Source organism: Perna viridis, chromosome 14 (genome assembly GCF_037379345.1).
Source record: "Perna viridis isolate PV_CMFRI_1.1 ecotype Kerala chromosome 14, ASM3737934v1, whole genome shotgun sequence".
Taxonomy (NCBI): Eukaryota; Metazoa; Mollusca; class Bivalvia; order Mytilida; family Mytilidae; genus Perna; species Perna viridis.
The window spans coordinates 21891118-21914911 of NC_142458.1; the positions used below are offsets into that span (position 1 = coordinate 21891118).

A 23794-nucleotide genomic window follows, 5' to 3' on the forward strand; every position below is an offset into this window, starting at 1 on the left:
GGGAACATTTGAATGCTGTTCTTTTATTTTGGAGGGTTTTTTTTAAATCTACTGTAAAATCATAACAGATAGGAAGACATATTACCCATGTGACCTGATGTGTTCTGTTTCATAATAAGTCACAAATTAAGATTCAAATGGAAATTGTCTTTAATCCTTCCTTGACTCAAACTCTGACCAATCAGATAATACTTGAAATTGAAAATATAATGGATTTGAGGAAAGTCTGGCATGGAAATCTTTTTAAGTGAAAAGTATATGGGCTTTGAAAGTATGTATTGGATTGAATTTGTATATTATAATAACTCATTGTAGAGGTTTATCATTTTTGTAAGGTTAAAGTTCAAAACTTTTACTGTATTACTGTAACTATTTGGAAACTATAGCAGATACTGTGTAACCTTCAGCTACTATAGTCTATATTAGGTCAAAGTTGTCTCAACCTAACACATGGTACTTAAAAGGATAGAGTTACAAATGGTTGGCTGGTATTCAGAATAAGGTGTCTGTGTAGGTTGGCATGGCTACCTGCAGGAGATACTGTGTAACCTTTAGCTGCTATAGTCTGTATTAGGTCAAAGTTGTCTCAACCTAACACATGGTATTTAAAGGGATAGATTTACAACTGGTTGGCTGGTATTCAGAATAAGGTGTCTGTGTAGGTTGGCATAGCTACCTGCAGGAGATACTGTGTAACCTTTAGCTGCTATAGTCTGTATTAGGTCAAAGTTGTCTCAACCTAACACATGGTATTTAAAGGGATAGAGTTATAACTGATTGGCTGGGAGTCAGAATAAGGTGTCTGTGTAGGTTGGCATGGCTACCTGCAGGAGATACTGTGTAACCTTTAGCTGCTATAGTCTGTATTAGGTCAAAGTTGTCTCAACCTAACACATGGTATTTAAAGGGATAGAGTTATAACTGATTGGCTGGGAGTCAGAATAAGGTGTCTGTGTAGGTTGGCATGGCTACCTGCAGGCTGTTGGTTCTGTGAGCCACGTTACACAGTAAAGGTCTTTCTCAGCATGTCAGTCTAGTACAAAGCAGGGTCTGTTTGATTGGTCAGTCGTTCTTTTCCTGAAATGCATAAAATTGTGCCATAGGATGTTTAATCGTAATTGTTCATGCAAGAGTAAAAGCCCTTGGAAGTATTATCTAGCCTTTAAGCTAATCGACTAATACATAATAAATCTGAATGTTGTTTGACATGTAGGGTCTGCAGAGGAGATTTGAAGTAGACCTCCCTCACATATACTTTTCTTCTTCCACCACTATTTAAATGTACACATTTAATCTTGTAGGCCTTTGGTCAGTAAATCATCTAGAAGGAAAATGTCTCAATATTTTAGAAGTTTTTATATTAGATTTCCTTTCTAACTGTTATCAACAAAGATTGCGTAACTGAAACACAATGTTTATTATTTTTGATTAAATATGACCTTTTAAAAAAAAACTTGATAATACTTTTATTTTCCCTCAGGGTTATAAAGTATCCTAAGATTTTATTATATAATAATTTCAATTTGATATGACCATACATATTTAAAAAGGTAATGACAGGTATTAAAAAATCAATTAAATTCTGTGTAGAACAATACTCTCTACTATTCTCTTAATTCATGTAAATTTAAATGTCCTAAATCACCCTTCTGGAACCTCTTAAATAAATGTCCTAAAATCAATGATTTGTGAACAAAAATCAAAACATCGCTAGGTGTGTTGATCAAATTTATACCTCAAGTTTTAGATAAACATATATCACCCTTGGTTCAGTGAAGGAGTTAAAGACTACATGTGGGATGACGATATTTTATCTTTCTCCTTAAACTACTCAAGCAGGGATTTAAAAATGATGAGATTTAACATGGATGTATGAAAATATTCTTCAATGATGAAGATGTTGTGACAGATTTAGACCATTGCTTAGTTTATAAGATAATCTGTAGTTTTAATTGGAGCAGTGTCACATATTGATGTCTGTAGCTATTGGGTAAGTGTTGTATAATTTACGTTTTGTAGGTCAGTGTTAATTAATTAGGTTACATGTAATTTACCTGAGACCAGGTATGAACACTGAGGTTATTGAGTTGTTATTCATTACATTGTATTATTTGTCTTTAACCTGGTTTCAGGTAAATTAATTTTGTCTGTTGTATGAGTTTTAAGCAGTATTTAGTATATATGATTTGTTTTTGTGTTTACCTCTGTTCTATGTGAATAAAGCTCCCTTTTTGTTCTTGTCCTTACTTAGTTGATAAAGCAACAGAGAATGATCACCAATTCAGAACGATACAGTGCAGTTGGTTTAAAAAAAACTGTTGGTTATTATTTTCCTTTTAAGGTAACTTTCCTTTGCCAAACATAGTTGTGTCACTTAATATCATGCGTAGAAGAGGTATTTTCTCATGGGCATTTTCTGAACAAAACAGTAAAAGTCAAGCTTTTTACTCTCATATCATTTTTGCAGATAAAAAAATGCTAGTGCATGTGGTCTCACTAATCACTTCTAACATTTCCATTACTTTACATGTTAAAAAAGTAATTTTCAATGTTTCACTGTGAATTCCCAGGACAAATGACATCTTGAAGTGGCATACCATTGCAAAGCTTGGAAAATTAGGCTTCCAAAATCATTATGCTACTGGTCTGATGATGGTAGAAATTCTTCACAAAATTAATGTGAATAAATAATACGAAAATCCACATTTTCACCTTTTCTACTAACTGACAGCATGGAGGCAAATTACTCACAGATGTAAACAATATTCATACACATTTGTAGTAAATTACATAAATGATTTTAAAGTACACATTATCAGCTTTATTTTGACTACTTTTAATTAGAATTAGAATACACACAAATAATGCACTTACAATGCATAGGTCTAGGTTCAGTGTGTTTTTGGTACTACATAGGGAGTGGCCATTTGACCTGGAAGTGGTTAGTGAGAGCTGTGCAGATTAAGGAGTTATTGTCCCTTACATAGGGTTATTCCCCTTTACTGCTTGATTAGTGTCAGTTGCATGCAAAAATAATCTTCACGGTTAGATCTTTTTTCACCAATCAGTTTCTTCTCATGTATAGCCTTTGAAATGATTTTCATTTAGCTGTCCATCTGTAGGTCAGTCCACAATTTGAATGCTGTACCTCAAAAATGCTTTTAAAGGATATAGAAGGGTCTGAAAAATTCCCAAAGATATTAGAAATGTGAAGTAAATTTTTGGTTTTTTCCTCCGCGAGACTCAGAACTCATACTGTTGTGTTTTTGTTTGTTTGTTTGTTGGGGTTTAACGTCCAAGCAGCAATATTTCAGCTATATTCAGACGATGAACATGAAATTGATGATAAAATGAACATGAAATGATGATGAAATGAAAAAGGGATGGGACGCAAGGACAATGGGGTCGACAAATTTTGATTGCCACTGGAAATAGGGAGAGTTGGGTAGGGTTGGGCAATTTAGCCTCCTGTGGCGGAGCCCTATGGTTCCTACTCCGGGAGAATACCACAGTAGGGTTCTTTAACGTGCGAGGAACGTGGCATCTTTCCCAACACGGTGCACCACTATGGTTTGCGGTCAGGTTTTCCGTATTATAGCCTGACAACCCCAGCATGTAACACGCCAGGGGTACCCCATTCAACCACCTGGGGTACACATCCCAGTTGCTCCGTGGGCAAAGCGCCCTAGCCCCCGGCTAGGGTTCTGAGCACTATTTAGTCGCCTTTTACAACAAGCTTAGCGCTGCTGCAGGCCTATTCTTTTAACACCGGACCTGCACGGGGCCATACTGTTGTGACATCTAGGGTAACACTGCCTGCACCAAGCCCAGCACCCTAGGCCACTCTGCCAGCTAGGCTATATATAAATATAGCGTTTGCTGGCTAGGTTATTCCTCCTCATAGGATAAATCTAGGGTTGTAACTTAGTACACGATGTATGGAAATAGGGGACAGTTCATGTAGGTGTCATCATTTTTATATATATTTAAAATGTATTTTTATATATATATATTTAAAATGTATTTAAGCTCAGCCTACTTGACTCACAGACAGGGATTAATTTATGAGTAGTTTGATACCATAATTGTTCGGTACAAAGGCTGCAGGGTCCTTCCTTAAATATCCTAATAAAAGGACAACTTTCACCTTTCATATCTTAATATTGGTAGAAATGAATTTTTAAAGCCCTTAGGATTTGGTAAAAGAGAGATGCCATTCCAAATTTTATCAAAGTTGGTGTGGAGATCTTTTCAAATGCTTACACCTGTATCTATAGCCAATAAATAAATAAAAAAGAAGATAAGTAATAAATCATTTCTTCTCAAACAAATACAATTAGAAAACAATTTGATTGCAAAAATCATTTTATGTTTTGTCCTGTAGCTACCAGTGGATTGTTCTTGTAACCTTTTTAAGTTGAACAATCAAGTTGTCAGTGTACTTGAATGGAGATTAGATTACTGTATCTGTTTTTGTTTATTAAATCATTGCAGCTGTTGTCAAGTTTGTATTTCCTGGCAGTCAAGGGTAAAGGTCAAAGATCAATGGAGTCAAATGGATAAAAGGGGAAAAGTAGCTAGAGGTTTTGATTTTTAGGGAACTGAAGGCTTTGGAAACAAGGCTTGAAAAAAAAACTTGTGTAAGAAGTTGTGAAATATTAAAACAAGATGTGACCTCCATAGATATATATACTGCTTTGCAAGTTCCTTGGTATTATTCCTGGTATGGGACTTGAACCTCAAGCATAATATTCCCATCAAAGTTCAGGAGAAAGTCTGCTGCGATGTCCCTGTTGAACCTCCTCTGTGATGTCCTGACACTAATTATTTAATTTTTTGTGGTTTAAATTACATATGTAAACGAAGTTTCATCAGGTCATGAAATTTTGAGTTTTATTTTCAGTGGGATTTAAATCTGCTCTGATGTTGCAATCAAAATTCAGAATATTTGAACCCAATGCTTAGTAATTTTCTTTAAGAGATTATTTGTTTTTTTAAATAAATAATATGTTGTATAGCATAGAACAGTATGTTGAAGAAAGTGGTTTAAAAATTCCACATTCTAAAAATAAAAATTGTTACTTTGCAAAATACATACTTGAATGTGTATAGCCCAACCTAGTAGAGAAGAGAATTAGAGAGAAAAAAAGGACTCACAGGATTGGACAATATCAGCTGAAATTAATACATGGACTAAATGTAAGAATTAACCTGTTAGATAATGACAGATGTGGCTTTATTTCAGTGTTTATTCTATAGAGAAGTTTAACAATCTCTTATCAACATGTAAACTTATTCTGAAACTTGTTGCCAATAAATAGACATGAATTTTGATACCATTAACCAATTTATTTCCACCAGTGATTTCTTTTTGGTAATTGTGGAGCAGGAAAAAAGATGAAAATGAATTGCCGTGTATAAGTCTCTTTGTATATATGTTTTGTTTTGAACTAGTAATAAAATGATTAACCTTTAAATTTGGTTGGGTTTTAATTATTTTGACATGAGGTAGTGAATATATGTGTATGATAGTTCCGTGCAGGTCCGGATGTTAAAAGAATAGGCCTGCAGCAGCGCTAAGCTTGTCGTATAAGGCGACTAAATAGTGCTCAGAAACCTAGCCGGGGGCTAGGCGCTCTGCCCACAGAGCAACTGGGATGTGTGCCCCAGGTGGTGGAATGGGGTACCCCTGGCGTGTTACATGCTGGGGTTGTCAGGCTATAATACGGAAAACCAGACCGCAAACCATAGTGGTGCACCGTGTTGGGAAATATGCCACGTTCCTCGCACATTAAAGAACCCTGCTGTGGTATTCGATAGGAGTAGGAACCTTTGCGCTCCGCCACAGAAGGCTAAATTGCCCGACCTTACCCATCCCCCCTTTTTTTCAGTGGCAATCAAAATTTGTCGACCCAATTGTCCTTGTGACCCATCCTTTTTTTTTCATTTCATATTCATTTTATCATCCATTTCATGTTCATTGTCTGAATATAGCTGAAATATTGCTGCTCGGACGTTAAACCCCAACAAACAAACAAAAAAATATGTATATGATAACAGATTTCCTACAACAGATCACCTTTTCACTTCAAAAGGCATAGGCTGATAATACAGATCAGACTATTCATATGAACAACACAACAATTAAAATACTATAAGGCGGTGATATTCTTAAAGTCATGGCCTAACTCAGGTAGGGGGAAACAATGCAGTCAAGTTATTTGCAGAGGGCCTGCAAGTATTTGCACAGCTATTCATGTAGTTCATTATGAGTCGTCATATAGAGGGTCAAGGTTATTAGGTCGAGGAATCTGGATGTAGGACAGGGCTATACAATTCACCAGAACAAATACATTTAAACTAACTAGGATGATACTTCAGTCTAAGTCACAAGTCATACATTGTACATGTAGGTGTCCTGTATTTATCAGGAGAACTCCCTTTTCATATCATAGATGGCACCTTAATAACTTAAGGTTACATCTAATTCTGATTTTAACGACATAAATCTCTTTGCAATAGAATAATTTGTTAGAAAGCTTTTCTAGTTCACCTGGCCAAAGGCCATGATAGCTATTGCCATCACTTGTCATCCATTGTCGTCGTCATTAACAATTTAACAAAACTCTTCTCCTCTGACACTACTTGACCAATTGGAATCAAACTTGGTATGAATATTTCTTGGGGTATCCTGCATAGAAATTTTGTGGGGATTTTTGATCCGTTTGAAAACATGGCAGCTGTTACTAAAAATAGAACATAAGGGTCAGACAGTAGTTTTTTGCATATATCTCCATAACGGTAAAGTTTAGCCAAAATCTGACAGAGTTAAAGTGTTGAGCATGATGGGATCTATATGTGATCAAATTTTCATTGTAACCTGTTAAGCCATGTTGTTATTGCCCTTTTTCCACATTTTTTTAATATATTTAATGTTATTTCTTTCAAAAATCTTCTCATCTGACACTACTTGACCAATTGGAACCAAACTTGGTATGAATGTTCCTTGGGGTATCCTGCATAGAACTGGGGTGCGGATCATTGATTTTATGAAAAACATGGCCGCCATTACTAAAAATAGAACATAGGAGTCAGACCGTAGTTTTTTGCATATATCTTCAAAACAGTTAAGTTTAGCCAAACTCTTTCAATTGCTGAAAGGATTCTTGTTATTAGAAAGACAAAAGTCTTCAGGGATCAAAGTTGTCTGGTGACTCTTTGTCAGAGTTATTGCCCTTGAAAGATGGAAAATGACGGGTTTTTTTTCATTTTTCAGCCAATAACTTGAAAACTTTAACAGATAGAAAGAAACTATCAATTGCTAAAATGATCCTTATGATAAGTCCTACCAAAGTTTTCTAGAGTCAATGTGTTGGACAACTCCTTGTTAAATTTATTGTCCTTGAAAGACAAACTTTAACTAGGTGAGTGATTCAGGCTCCTGGGAGCCTCTTGTTTAGAGATACACAAATTAATTCCTGTGATATTGGACAGACATTCAAAGTAATGAAGATACATGGTTTACTGGACCTTATACATGTACAGTGAAATTTGTCTAAACCAAACCCTGAATAAATCAAAAACCATCTATCCAGACACTTTTCGTGTCAGTTTCAATGTATTTTGAACCTTGATAGACCATTGCCCTGCCTAAACCAACCAAGTTCTACAGTCTGAAAGGGGCTTTAGACAGTCTAGATTTTTACATGAAAACCAGTGAAAGTACTTTTAATTATGGATACCAATTTGCGTGGATCAGTGATGCATTCTTGAATTTGTTGTTTTGAAGTTTTCAGTTTACACATCAATTGGAATCTACTATCTGTTAGGAACCAAATTTCATGGTATGGCGTACCCATGAAAGCCACAAACATTGGTACCCCGCTAACACTAGCATTTTTACAGTATACAGTCTTGTGTGATCCTAAAGTGAAAACAAAAAGTCCTTTTTTATCACTGGAGAAGAATATCTGGTTTACTCTTAAGAGAATTATATGTTCAAATCCTTTTGTACCTCATTAGGGAGAAGTTAAGATTGTTGCATGATTCCTCAGTAAAATTTGTTTGGCTTTATATGGCTTTATTAGGAATTGCTTTTATGTTGACAGCAGACAGTGATAAAGAAGGCAAAAGTTGCTTTTCTGGTTGTAGCAGAAGTCATTGTATTTGTTATTTGCTTTGTTTATTAAGTGCCTTCATTCAGTAGATCAGTAATATTTTGTATATAAAGTGGTGGGTTAATGTAATACTGATTCTGTTGATAGATATATGGATACACTTCATTAGTCTTTTCTATCGATTCTAAAAATATAACTTTAAAGTTCATAAATATCAGAGCATGTGCCTCTATCCATGACATGAAATTGTTTTGTATTCATCTGCAACAGGTGTGACATATTATATCTGTGACAACAGTTCATTGTCCTTAAATTTGAGTATTTTTATTTGCAATGAAGTAATTCCGATGTACAAGACTTTGTTTCATTTAGAGCAGATTTTATTATTTTAGATTTCTAGATACTTGATATAATAATGGAAATATGATTTAGGTACATTTGTATCTTTTAATTTGCAAAAGTTGCAGAAAAAACAGTGAAAATATTGTGAACCTTACAAGCAAGAAAAGGGTAAGAAATACCCTCTCAAAATAAAATTTATTATTATTATTATTATTATTATTATTACATATTATACAGAATGCAATATGAAGGGGAGATAACTCTTTAAACTTGCAATAGGAAGTAAATATGTTTTAACTGTAAATCTTTTTTTAAAAAACTTACTTCGTTTTCCTTTCAACAGAATCAATAGAGGAATAAATCAAGAACAAAAAAGTCAGGGCATTTTTTTTCAGTTCATCACTGTTATTTGGACATGTCTGGTTTTGAAAATAACTACAGACACATTTTCACCCTTCTTCTTGTTTTCAGAAAAAAAAATGTGTTGATTAATTCAAAACAGGGTAGTTCCTGTCCTGAAATTTCACATTTAAAGGTACTTATACACTGAATACTAAAATTTCCTTTCTTAGATAATTTGCAATTTATATTGGTTGATACAAAACCAGGAAATGCTTTGTACTCTAAATAAACCTTTCTATCCAATAATTACCTGGTTTTTTTGTTTATATTTCTCTAGAGAAGTGTACTTACATACCTTTGTTTTTATGTGGGAGGGAAGACAAATAAGGAAAGCAGGAAACATAATATAACTTGTCTGAAAAATGAGTTCATTGTTTTAATATATAGATATACTCATATAGATGTATTTCAGGGAGTATTTCCATATTAAAATGACTGTTAATGAAAGGTTTATATAAATGTTATTTAGTCCCGGGGAACCTTATATGTATTGTAGATATGGAAATTATTGAGATGATTATGTAAAGATAAGACATACTTAAAATTGCAATGCAGTTGTAATTGAAATTGGAATTTCAGTTTATATAACATGTGATGTGGCATTATTTTCATAAGTGCAGAAGTTATTTTTTTTTAATAAAATCACTATACTGTTAATTTCTGAATTTATAATATATATATATATATTAACATCCTTAAATTTTAAAATTTTGTGTGGGGCTTTATATAGATGGGATTTATGTTATTAGTAATTTTTTTTGCTGTCAGATATCAGCTTCCTGTTTCATGGGACTTCTCCATTTTTCTCTTTATGAAACAAATGTTGTAAACCTATCACAACAATGCATGCAACTTTATGTTTTGGAGAACTGTATTTATACCTCCACAAAAAATTAAAAATCTAGCATTATGAGAGTTTGTAACTTAAAGTATTTTTTCTTACTGCTCATTTATGCAGGCCAACAAATATACTAAATAGGCATATAAACTTTTACAAACCTCAGACTACACAATGAGTGTAAACTGTTAATCCCCTTATTTGATACCACCAATTAAATTTCCTTTGGAAAAAGAAAATACCTGGATTAGAAGAGCATAATATTTGTAAGTAATTGTCTATAATACTCAGAATAACATATGATATTGTTGTCACAGACTCACTGAATGTACATGTATTATGAAGTATACCATATTTGTTAATTATTATCAATTCATGATTACTGTCATATTACATGTACTTAATGTTATTATGAGCGTTTTTATACATGTACTTTATTACAAATCCATCTATTTAAAATAACTTAATTTCATTTGTTCACATCGATGGGATTATACAATTGATTCTGGATCTGTTTAGATTTTTTTTTATGGATTCATTTTAATATTTGTCTATGTTATATCAGAAAGGAAGTGTTGAGAATATAAAGTAAGGTAGGGCTCTTTGGGGCTGTAGCTGTTTTTTATTATTAGAGTGTCAATTTTTGCCTATTTTGCCAGTTTGACTGTCTGTCTGTCTCGATAATCCCTTTCGTCATCTTAGATCATCATGTTTTTGAAAGCTGGACTAAATGAATTTGTATACATTGAAAATTTGTTCTTAAATTTTTTTAATATTTTCAATACAAGAGATATAATATCCTTATGGCTACAAAAGTCTTAATATATAAAAATATATACAATGAAACTTGACTTAACCAAAATCCTGAAAAACCAAAAAACCTGCCTTAAACCAGGCAATTTTAAAAAATCACTTTATATTGGTCTAAATATATTTTGAACCTTGCTAAACCAACCACCTGTCTAAATTGAACCAGTTTTAAAGTCCAAAAGGGGTTTGATTTTGGCAGATTTCACTGTATTTTCCAAGACATGCAATGACAGGAGTAGTGCAATAAATGTAGATATTGTACTACCATAAATTGTCTGTTTTAGGCTTACGAATAGCTTTAGTTTCTAATTCTGCATTTTTGATCTGACTACACTATAAAACCTGGTTTAACCCACCATTTTCATGTGAAATGGCTATACCAAGTCTGCACCATTTCAGCTGTTTCATTCTTCCCTGTTTTTGTCTTGATATTGCCATTGTTTACATTGACCGTATCCTTCTTATGACTATTCCTTCTGACTATTCACTACAGTTTGCCTTTCAGTTTGGTAGTTTTATTGTTACCCTATATTTAGTGTAGATGTCTAAGAATCGTGCCATATTGTGACCTGATTCCCATTAAGGTAACCAGTATTGTCCTTCTCTAGATCTAGAGGATTGTCAAACAAAGCATCTCTTCCCTTCAATTGGTCTAGCCATGAAACTTTTGATGTTTTGGGGCCAAACTTAATAATATATCTGTGTTTGATGTTTCCCTGTTTAGAACTACCACCCTTGGTAGGTTGGTAGAAAAAAAAACCTTTTTTTTAGGTAAAGACATTCAAAACTATTATACCTACTAAAACTAGAAAATTAAAAAAAATTAAAAAAATCTATTTGAGTACAATGAGCCTTTATCATTAATAGGTAGGGGTACAACAAACAAATATATCTTTAACTTATGCCTTAATTCCATATTGATCCTGAAATAAAACTTTGTTTAACTTTTAAGCTGCTTTGACTGAATCAACAAAGTTGTACTGAAAATACTAAGAAGGTTTGTCTGTAAAAACTAATGTGAAGAGTTGGTTCAGAGGGCTACTGTATTTATATTATTTTATTTTGAACTGAGCACTTTTTTACTTTTGAGGTTGACAAAAAAAAGAAAAAAGGCACCTTGAAAGACATTATTTATAATAAATTTCTCTTTATTCTATTATGATAATTTATGATAAAAAAAATTAGATAGATGGTTCCAAGGATGTAATCTACCTTTCTGAAGTCCCTTCCTGTTATTGATAGATTTGTATAATGTCTGATAATTTTTGCTGGAGTCCCTTTTAAAATTTCTGGACAGGCATCTGTATATAAAAGTTCAACAATTGGTATCTGTGTTTTTTTTTATTTGAATGAATCTACAATGATTAGTATATATGTGATACATGAATATGTAAGTAAACATAATTATCTGCCCTTGTGGTAATCGGAACTCTGTGTGACATCTGTTGCACTTTATCTAAACAATGTTTTTTACAAAATAATATTTTCATGTTTATCAGTACACTGTTGACAAATTGTCAGGCTGAGCCAGTAGTAAGGAATTGCTGATTAAAACATCTGGACCATCTTTCTTGGTCACATCTATTTGAGTTCATCTTCTGATTCAAATATCTCCCTTGCTTTATAATGTTTGAACTTCAGGTTCTCAAATTACATGTTGTATTATTCAGTATTAAAATAAATGAATATATTCCAAACGTACACTTTAAAAACAAAAAATTACACATGTAAACCTTTGTACATTTCAAATCAATTTTACTAAATACATGCATGTGCCTTTGTCGTGATCAGATGTAAATTTTGTGGGCAGTTCTAAAATCCTATTCATTACTCACTTCCAACCAATTATATTTTCAATAAGCAATTCAAAATTCAATCATCATCTCAAAGAATAGACCATGGCTGTGTTTGATTACATTGATATCCTATCTAATTCTAAGGAGAGTTCATTCAGTACATTTCACCTTTAAAATGCACATATTTGCTTGTGGTTATATGCAGAGTAATTTTATGGCTTGCCCTTTAAATGCTGAAAAAGTAGAATTTTGGTAAGAATTAATTGTTAGGTATAAGTTTCTGATGATGTGTATAATGTTTTACCTGTTGTGGGTTAAAGGTTGAGTCAGGTAAGTGGCAGAATATAATTTTTAGTCTATTCATATGGACACTTGTTCCTTTGGTTATAAATTTTCATTTTAATCAACCTGTGTGGTAATTTTCATTCTTGAAACTGTGCTTGGTTCATGTCCCAATAAATTTGGGGCAGAATAATTAGTAGTATGTCTTTGTGTCTGTTCACATGTTCTTTAAGTTAATTTTAGGGATTTGAGCAACTTTTCCTACATTTTTCATCCTAAACCTTATTGTTTAATAGAATTGGCTCGGTTTACAGTATAATTTTATTTTCACAAAAAATAAATTGTGCAGTGAAAAAACTAATATAGATACATGGAAGAATGGGCATATGGAATTGTCTCTCTGTGAATATTCTATTTATTGAGGAAAAAGTATGATTAAGCAAGCTTGCCAGTTGATAATTGAAACAAATCAGGCTCTGGTGCCACAGAACTTGAAAAAATGAGTGAAGTCTTGGAATATCCTTGATTGTTTGTGATGTTGTTATTGAATCTTCAGACTTGATTGTAGTTACCATGGAAGTTGAGAATAATGCTCAAACTTAAGTATTTTGTCAAGTTTTGTAGAAGTAGGGTCTTAACTTTACAAGATATTTGAAAAAGCAGGCACGCTGTAAACTAATACTTAATTTTTAAACCAGAATTAGTCAAAATAAAAATTTGTTACAGCATATTCAAAGTTCATTACTAGAGTACAGGCATGATTGTGACAAAATGGCATTTTCTCATTGTGATTAAATCAGTGGTCATGCAATTTTTTCAACAGTCACAAGGGTAAAATTGGTCTTAAGAAATGACAACACAGTCACTAGGGTAAAATTGGTCTTAAGAAATACAAGGGTAAAATTGGTCTTAAGAAATACAAGTGTAAAAATGGCGTTAAGAAATTACAACACAAGCAGTCACAAGGGTAAAATTGGTCTTATGAAATACATGGGTAAAATTGGTCTTAAGAAATACAAGGGTAAAATTGGTGTTAAGAAATTACAACACAAGCAGTCACAAGGGTAAAATTGGTTTTAAGTAATTACATCCCAAACTGTCACAAGGTAAAATGTCTTAAATAATGGCATCACACACAGTCACAAGGGGTACATTGGTCTAAAACAATGACATCATCAACAGTCACAAGGTAAAAAATGGTCTTAAGTAATGACATTGTAAAATTAGTCTTTGGTAATGACGTTACAATGCTGCATTATTACTTAGGACAATTTTACACTTGCAGCTTTTTGTAAAACAATAACCATTGCTGAATGCTTACTAGACATTCCCAGTACTCTAGGCCTGATGGTACCTTTGTAAAAACTTTTTTGCAGGTTAGTCCCACTTTTACTAAAATGCCCATACTGTTTGTTTACATATTACTTTGAGTAGTCCATAATGGATTTGTTCGGGCTTAAAATCCATTCATTGACAAATACCTTTTTAAATTAAAAAAAAATTTGAATGTATAATCTACCAGCTGACCTTGGGACAATGTTTGTTTTGTTGGATTAGTAAAGTAAGACCTAAATTAAATCTGGTCTGTTCTGACCCATAGTTAACAGCTTATGCTAAGCCAATACATCTGTTCCCTCATTATTTGTAATTGGTACATGTAACAGCCAGTGTACTACAGTACATGTATAAAACGAATCGATCTGAACCTCTGTTTAACATGTATTAAGGATATAATGTTATGGATTATTGTGTAAGTATAATAATAAATCGTGATGATTTATAGTATTCAATATGTATTATCCTGTTATGTTTTAAAGTAATAGATTAATGTCATGACAAACGTAAAGAAATTATGACATTTGGTAATGATATGTATTTTTGAATTATTACAAACTTATTAATGATAATATGAAATATCTGTGACACCAATCTTTCATTGTTTTGGTTTTTTTATTTAGAATTGGTTTATGTTTAAGACTAGGTTTTTCTTCTGTGTTTTTTTTTACTACTCTTAGTATACATCATTAACTTTTCTATAGTTTCTTAAAAACCAGTTTATTTTTTTTAAAGATAAATCCCTAATCTAAGTATTAATGTTTATTGGAGAAATTCAGATCTTCAAAAGGGAGGTAACTGAAATTTATTTTTAAGAAATTAAAAGTTGAAAAATATACCCCCTTGTGTAGCATTTGGCATGGAGCTAGGATGTTGTGTTTTTGTAATCCCATATTTTGATTGGACCACTATAGTGACTTGTTTGTCCATCCATATGTGTCATGTGGTTTTGTCACAGTGCGTGGCATTGCTAATTATCGTACTCTTACTTTATGTCCAGTTCAATGTCTAAGGACAAAAGTTAATGAGAATTTACTTATAAAAAGTAAAAAGACTCTAAACATACTATGTAGCACTCCAGCTAAGAATCATGCAAAATGTGATTCATGGCAGGAAAGCCCACTTATTCTATTAATATTTTTTTTAAAATGTTATAGTAAACAGAAATAAACATGTGGCTTTTCATGTATACCTTGTTCTTAGGAGATTAAAATATATAGAATGTACAGAATAATTCAAAAGTAAGGGAGACAACTCTGTAAATGACACCAAAATACGGTAGAAATTTGAATTTTTAATGTGGATATCTTCTAAGAGCAGACAGATTGGAATGAATAATTATGCATTTCATCATGTAGACCTATAAAGCAACATACTAGCAAAATAAAAATGTCTTGCCTTTTTTGGGGTGTATCACATATAACAGAATTTGCATGATTCTTACAATGACTACTACTTAACTTTTGCAATCTTGGCTGTGGACAAATTAGTTCTAAAATAATACCTATGAAATGATTTTTCAACAGCATGAATCACAAATATTGAAACAGTTAGCACCAAAAAAATTTTAGCAACTAGTCTAAAGGACAAGTAAACTCAACTCAATATTAGTAGTCCTTTGCTGATCTACTAGTCCAAATAAAATACAACTTTGAAGATTTATAACTTTATTTCTTTGAACAAAGCTTGCAAGAACTTGTATTTATGACGGTGTTACTAGACTGGAGGGATAAATTGAAACTAGAAAAGACATAGACTGTTTGGTTACCCGAGTTACGATCTGTCCATCAAAACTAAAAGACATCATAAAAAATGGGGTGCATTTTTCTACTTGTCTGATTGGAGCTGTGGAAAGAGAAAATGTAATCTGCTAGTCTGAGGCACTGCAAAATTGATTCCCAACAATAAGTAACTTGACAAAATCCCTAAAAATTAGCAACATTGGAAATTAATGATTTGTAGTATTTGAAAGGTATTGAAACTAGCTATGTTGATTTTTGTCAACTATTAATTTGAGAAACCAATACTTGATCAGAACCCATAGTAATGTCAGTATAAATGTGACAAATTTACTCTTATCACTCAGTTCTTTGTTTTTGAGGTCAGGTTATAATTTCAACAAGAAGTTTTGTTGATTTAAAGCAGAAGTTGTTTGCAAGTTTATTTGATCTGCTACATATAGAAGTGTCTTAACTTTTTACATGTACTTATAAACCATATATTCGGTAGATTAATCAAATATTATTTCAGAGAGGAATGTTAATCAGAGGTCCACCAAGTGACATTGGTTACACTTGAAAACACCTGTCTGTAGATCACAATTCCTTCAAACAAATTTCAGCAATTTTGTGGGAGAATGTCATCCACAGGACAAAAGCAGATGCCCTTTTTGATAATGATGAATCTTATAAGGAATGTTTATGTAAAATCTATCTGGGCAGCACTTATAAGAGTAATGACATTTTAGTTAAAAGTCCAACTCTGGTTATTGCACTAAGGCCACATGAAAAATAATTTCTTTATTTTCAGGCAGTACTTCATTCCTTTTGAGAGTGTTACTTTACCCTTTTTTATCACCATACTAAAACAATTTTTAAAACCACCTCCCTTTTTCCCATCACTTGTTTGGGATGAACTGAATTTTAAAATGTTTACCTCTCTCAATTGATTTAGAGAAAATGGCACTAGAACGAAAAAAAAATGACTTTGAATGGCCTGAAATGTGCTCAGCTGTGGACTTGAAACATCTCATCATGAGTTGATAGAAACTCTGCATGTTTTAATATAATACTGACTAAGCTGTCTCCAAGGTCTAATGAAAAATAAGTTGTGCAAGCTTGTTTTTCAGACAATGTCTTCAAGTTTGTTGATCTTCAGGTATTTAAGTGCACGAGCAAAAATTACGGCATGGCATTGAAGAGAACAATTCTATCAGTCCTTGGAAAAATTTGTAGTCTGTCTGTTCGTCTGTCAACATATCTTATCACTCAAAATCTCTTTGATGGACTCTTAAAAATTCCTCTTTTGTACAATGTTTATCTTCATTGAAGGAACCTCTTTTCCTTTTACATGCCAGATAAGATGAGATTGTTCAATCTTTCAAGCAAGAATATCTTAATCCAGGTGTTAGAAATGAATGCTGTGGGGACAGATTACACTATTGTCACCATTTCTAGCTGGTACATTGCTATCCTTCTGCATAAAGTTATTTATTTTCCAATTATTGTAGTTAGATTTAGGTATACTGAGTATATGGGAAATTCTCATTAGGTTCTAATTTTTGTTTTTTGGCCTGATTTTGGGAATAGCAAAAATAAAAGCTAGCCAAATTAAATTTTTGATTTAAGATATTTAACATAACATAAGATGCAAAAAATGAAGACCAGGAAAATTTTATATCCCTTTTCAATTTTTCATTGTGCAAATTATGAAATTTGGCACCTGCGAAAATTACCTTTATACAGCAGTTAGTAGTTTCTAACACAGTATTAATTGACCAAGTACGAGAGTACCGTAATTTTATTTTAAAATATAGAAGTCACGTATGTGATACAACTTCAAAATCTCACAAATCAAACATAATAAAAAAAAAATAGAAAAAAAAAACATGTTAGTTTATAAAACCGCAAGAGAATTATTCTCATAATGCTTCATGAAAAATTCATTATATAAAAAATCATAAAAGTATGGATGAGAGGAGGTATTGTCTTGAGGACCTTTTGATCATAGCCTTTCATTGTATATGCAAGTCAACAAATCCTGATATCCACTGCTGGAGATCTGTCACCGATAAACCTTAGGAACAATGCTGATATCTGTACAATAATAGCTTCAGTTTGATGATCTCCATTGATTGATTGATTGTTGGGGTTTAACGTCCGTACAGCAGTATTTCAGCTATATTCAGACGATGATCTCCATTGAAATAGGAATGCCTACTTATGGTTTTGCTTCCTGTTTGTGTTTTTATTTAATCAAAATGTCTTTGACAGTGGCCTTGTTAAATGAATAGTTGAACCTGATATAATGGATCGTAAAGAAAGATTCACCATTTTTATACACCTGTTTGTTAATTGACATTGATATGTGTTTTCTCATCTGCTTTCCATCTCTTTATCAGTTCAACAATAAGTCATGGGATTACTCCATATTGCTTTCAGGGATTTTGAAAATATCTTCCTATAATGTTTGTCTTCATGGGCTTAAGTTTCTTTTTATTTTTTATTTGTATTGTACCCTCTTTTTAAAAAAAAAAAATATATTGTTGAGTTATTGGGCTTTAAATGCCTATATAATGGAGCAGACAAATTTTGTCATGTATTTTGTATGGCTGTGTTCTTCTCCCTATTGTACATTTTTAAGTTGCACTCCACATAAGAATCATGCAAAATGTGATTCAAGATTGGAAAGCCTACATATTTTTATTTTTGATATTTTGTTTAAAATGTCATAGTAAACAGAAAGTAACATGTGGTTTTTCTTATAACCCTTGTTCATAGGAGATAAAAGTTATATAGAAAGCACTGTAGATTTCAAAATTAAGGGAGATAACTCTATAAATGACACACAAATACTATAGAATCAGTTAGATTTTCAATGTCGATTATCTCCTTAGAGCAGGCAGATTTGAATGAATAATTACACATTTCATAATATAGACCCATAAACAACTTAATTACAAAAATAAAAATATGTAGCCTTTTTTGGAGTGTATCACATTTTTCAAATTTTGCATGATTCTTACAAAGACTGCTACTTAAGCACTTACTGTTTTTTATGTTGTTTTTTAAGGTTTTTTCATAATGATGGGGAGAACATTGATTAATATTGGTGTTAACATTTTCACAACTGTCCCACTCAGCAGTCAAGGCTTCTTCGCCTATAGAAAAAGTGCTCAGGTGCTAATGACTAACTTCACACTAAGAAGATCAGGAAAAACATTGACACCAAATTAAACTTTATTTTCAAATGCAGGTGCGACAAAAACAGTTAGAAGAAGAAATGGAAAAGTCACGTGTATTACAAGAAGCTTTGCATGCATTAGCAACAGAACATCATGAATTGGAGCGTTCCATTGGTGGAAAGAGATCTCCCCCACGGTGCTATGATACAGATGATGATGAATTTTACGACTGCGATGAAGACGAGAGTGGAGAATTTGGTAAGTTATCATGTTTTTTTTTTTCTTTTTTTTCTTTCATTTCTCTTTAGTATCTTTTACTGAAATCTTATTTACCAGTAATTAGAATTAAATGTTTCTGTCTTTGTTTTAACATAAAATGTTTTTTCAAGAAATTATTTCAAAATGTTTAACTGTTATGATATAAATGTGACTTGGTTGTAATCTAATATCATTATTTTTTTCATAATTTTTTAGAAGTGGCTTAAAGGAGATAGTGATCAAAATGCTCTTTTAAAATTTCTTTACTTCTAGCAATTTCAAATGTAAAATGTCCGATGATTTGTAAAAATATCAAAATCTATTTGTACAATTTACAGGATGCATATTTTGCAACATTTTCAACGAGTATCTGTCTAGTATATTACAAACTTTTCATTGTTTTATTTAAATTGTTTCTATATGTTTCAGAAATGGATACTAAATCTTTGAACAGTTCTTCTAATGTAGATGCCATGTCTTATAAATCTGTGGACTCAGGACATTTCCCTACTACCAATAACAAACCAACTTCTAATGGGGAAATTGTAAACTATGGAAGGTAATTGACTTTGTTGTGTTTCATCCCCCCCACCCACAAGCTAAAACAAAGAACAACAAAAAAATAAAAAAATAAAATCTAACTTTCATTTTCATTCCTTCACTCCAAACAGAAGTGTATGTTCTATTGCAGTTAGAGTTATCTTTCTTTGGTCATAGATTAATCCCAGCTTTATTTAAAAAAATAACTTCAATTTTCTTGCAGTAGTAGGTTTGGATAGTATCCTTTCCCTCGTCTTTCGAAATAAAAGTTTGTGGTATACTAATTCCAGTAGTAGCTATATTGTTACTGTAAATCTTGCTGACTCCTAATTAATTCATAATGTACTCAAACATGTAACATGAAATTTCATATTTTGACATTGTAGCCCTGCATTGAAATTTTAATATCCTTGTAATGGAGGGCCAAACATTGTAGCCCTGCATTGAAATTTTAATATCCTTGTAATGGAGGGCCAAACAGAGGTATTGGTTCTGATTGAAGATGTCTGGCAGTGTGTTTAGTGTTCTTGGTCTAAATTCATGTCTTCATTTGCCAAAATCTGTTGATATGGATTTCATGTTTTGTTATTAATTTTTAAAAGATATTTTTACCTGTATGCATTAATTCATAAATATGAAGAAAAAAAAACATGTAATAGAAAATGGAAAAACAATTATGTACACAGTATTGACTAACTTTTTTTAATAAGCCTTATTTACTCCCTTCAGTATAAAGTGTTCCACTTGTGTCCTATTACATTTATTGCACATATCATTATAATGTGCTAATCTTGGATTATTGGCTTTATACATGCCGTTTACTTTTTCAAACATCTTCTCCTCTGAAACTACTAGCCACATTGTAACCAAAGTTTGCATGAATATTCCTTAAGGTATTTTTAACAATCCATGAGTTCTGGATTTTTTATCTTCCACAAAACATAGCCATCATTATAGACCATAAGGGTCAAATTGCAGAATTTCGCAAATAACTCAGAAACAGTTGGGTTTAGGTAAAATCTGTCAGGGTTATATTGTTAAGCATTATGGATGGAGCTATGCCAAAATTTTCAGAAAGATCCATTGAAGGATGAATGAGTTGTGGGTCCTGCAATGGATTTTTCCCCCAACTTGACATTTCCAAATTGGAATATCTTCTCCGAAACAACAGAATGGCTTGAAACAAAACATAAATGTGATGTAGAATGTCTTTTATAATCTATGTGTGGAGATTTTTGGTTTTGCAAAAAAACATGGCTGCCATTACTAAAATTAGACCATAGGGGTCAAATTGCAGAATTATGCATAAAACTCAAAAACAGTTAAGTTAAGCAATAATTAGGTAGGAATAAAATCATTCAGCATGATGGGATGGACCTATGCTGAAATTTTGAGAAACATCTGTTGATGGATGTTTGAGTTATGGTTCCTGAATCTCTTTATCATCACTTATTAGATGATGAGGCATCTGGCTACCTTAAGAGAGTCATCCTGTAGTTACCCCCACCATAACATTCAGATCACTGAGCAGAAATCACATTGCGTCAACACTAGGTGATGACCATTGCAATGTATTATTTTAATTTGATGCTCTATGTTGATTAAATAATTCTTGTGGCAACAGTACAGTTGGGTCAAGAGTCCACTGAATATTACAAATGGCTGCATTTTTATGTACCAGATAGATAGTATTCCTTTGATAGAAATTCACATTCAGTGAGGATTCAAGTTGTGTAACTTCCAATTACCCATTACTATCATTGGTCTAAAAGCACATGTAGCATGATTACCTCAAATGCCAGAGGTTGTCCTTTTGACCTCTAAAGGAGTCCTACCAAAGACTAAATATATGTGGTCACTGCTTCTCAGCTATTAAGCACATAGTATTTAAAAGATAGAGCGACAGCCGGTATGATAAAGAGTCAGAATAAGTGTCCAAGTGAAATGATAGGCCTGCCTGTTGACTGTTGCTATTGAGTGAGGTGATAGGCCTGCCTGTTGACTGTTGCTATTGAGTGAGGTGATAGGCCTGCCTGTTGACTGTTGCTATTGAGTGAGGTGATAGGCCTGCCTGTTAACTGTTGCTATTGAGTGAGGTGATAGGCCTGCCTGTTGACTGTTGCTATTGTTAATTATCACATAGAAATCTCTCTGTATGATTGTCAAGCAATATTTGAAGTCTAATTAAACCTCATCCTTTCTGTCTGTTGCCCAGACCATTTTATTCTCAAAGGAGGCCTGAAGTTTTATTGTTGGGTAATAAAATCTTTTTCAATACCTGCTTGGGTAAAAAGAAATTACTGGAAAATCTATGTTGTTTAGTAATGGGGGAATTTTGAATCTTAGTTGTTTAAATTAAAAGATCTTTAAACTTAAATTTGGAATAATATTTTGTCTTCAAATTCTCAGGCAAACCCCCCCCCAACACACACACACACACACACACTTACTACTTAAAGTGTTGGTACCTATAGGTCTGATTAATTTCCCTGTTATTATTGCCTACCCATTTTGCATATCTATCTTTGAAATACATTTTATGGTATATATTGCTCATCTTACAATAATGCAGAAATACCTTGAGGCATTTAATATTTTTTCGGTAAGAGTTTGTCTTCATATAGGAAAGCTGTTTCCATGATCATTGTTTTAACTATTATTTCTTGTTTTAGAGTTGTTGAGCTGAAATAGATAGGACACAATGTGCTTTATTACAGTTGTTTATTATGCAAAGTCATGACTTGCTATTGTGAAGAAAGGGGTTGGATTTAAAAAAAAATTGTATATTCAGCTTTTGGTGAACAAAAATAGGATTCAGTATTCTCCCATTAATTTACAAAGTAGATTTTCAACCCCCAAAAAAATGTAATGTTGATTGTTACAGGAAAAAAACATTTTCAGTTTACAAAATTTAACTTCTTGCTCAATTAAAAATCTCATCACTTACCCTTCATGAAAAGAATGGCCTGTGAAAATGGTGATGAACAAATGTATTTCAGTAGGCCTTTTCTAGCTATGTACTCATGGGAGATAGGTGCAGCATTTTTCTATAACATTTTGGTTGAAAAAATGTTAGAGCATTTGCAGGAAGGTGTACAACCTTAGCCCCACAAAAGTATCAACTAAGTCTTCATGTTAAATCAGCACTAAAATGTCTAAGAAGTTATTGTATTTGATGAGAAACATTTTATTAGGATAGGTCTGTGCAAATAATTCAAAACTGTCCAGGAATAGACTCCAAACCTAAAGAACTTATTAATTACGTGTCGTAATTAATTTCCATGTTATTAATAATTAATAAAAGCCCAGATATCTGACCTTGGGACATCGTTAATGGATTCAGTTTCGTTCCGTTAATTAAAATCCGTAATATATACATTCCAAGTGTACTCGCGTATTTCCGCTCTGTTGACAGTTCGATCCAGTTCAAAATAGTGGAAGTTGAAACGCTTCAAATATTTTAAATGTCTTGCATTGACACGTGGAATGAGGGTTAACAAAACATTCTATATCTATTGTGTTCCGTAAAGATACTAATTTTCTTGGATGTATCTTAAAGTTAAAAGAATTTGAAATGGATATTTGAGAACCGCAAGTCCGCAAAAAGTGTTGTTTTGCGAATATGGCAGCTAAAAACAACGACGATCTCGACAACGAAAAATGTGTCGCAAATTACAGGTGAATTAATGATTATTTCCTATTTTGTCAAGTTCAGGACTCCTGGTCAATTTCTAGTCGCTCATCGAAATTAGTCAATGTATTCACAACATTTTTCACACGTAGATTGTTGCCATAATTTCTGCAGATACTTTTAACCTAAAGTAATGTTACTGCATACATGTAAATAGAACCATTATTTCTGTTGTTCATTTTGGGTAAAATGAATGTTTGACTAAAAGTGAGTCCAGTTTCTGTCAGGAGCTTTTGGAATTATGCCTTTGCTATAATTGAAATTGAGTTTCTTTTCACTATCAATATTGATGCAATCTTCCTTTTTAATCTTTTACTTATAAATTAACCATTGCCTACAAGGATTTTGCACTTGGCAATTAGTATACAATATTTTTTTCTTTCCATATGCCTGTTAAGGGATCTCGGTAAATGTACATGTACAAATTTAGATTGAGGCAATAGAGCTCTGCCATATTTCTAGGTGTATGTATATTGGCCA

General features: G+C 32.6%; 1 protein-coding gene across 1 annotated transcript in view; it reads left to right on the top strand.

Moving 5' to 3' along the window:
• Positions 1–23794, top strand: part of LOC148598639 (oxysterol-binding protein-related protein 1-like) — a 75064-nt gene that overhangs the window by 22629 nt on the left and 28641 nt on the right. Inside the window, exons 15-16 of the mRNA XM_088562135.1 lie at positions 18897–19083; positions 19513–19642. Coding sequence (XP_088418261.1) covers positions 18897–19083; positions 19513–19642 — 317 coding nt within the window. The remainder of the gene's footprint in view (positions 1–18896; positions 19084–19512; positions 19643–23794) is intronic.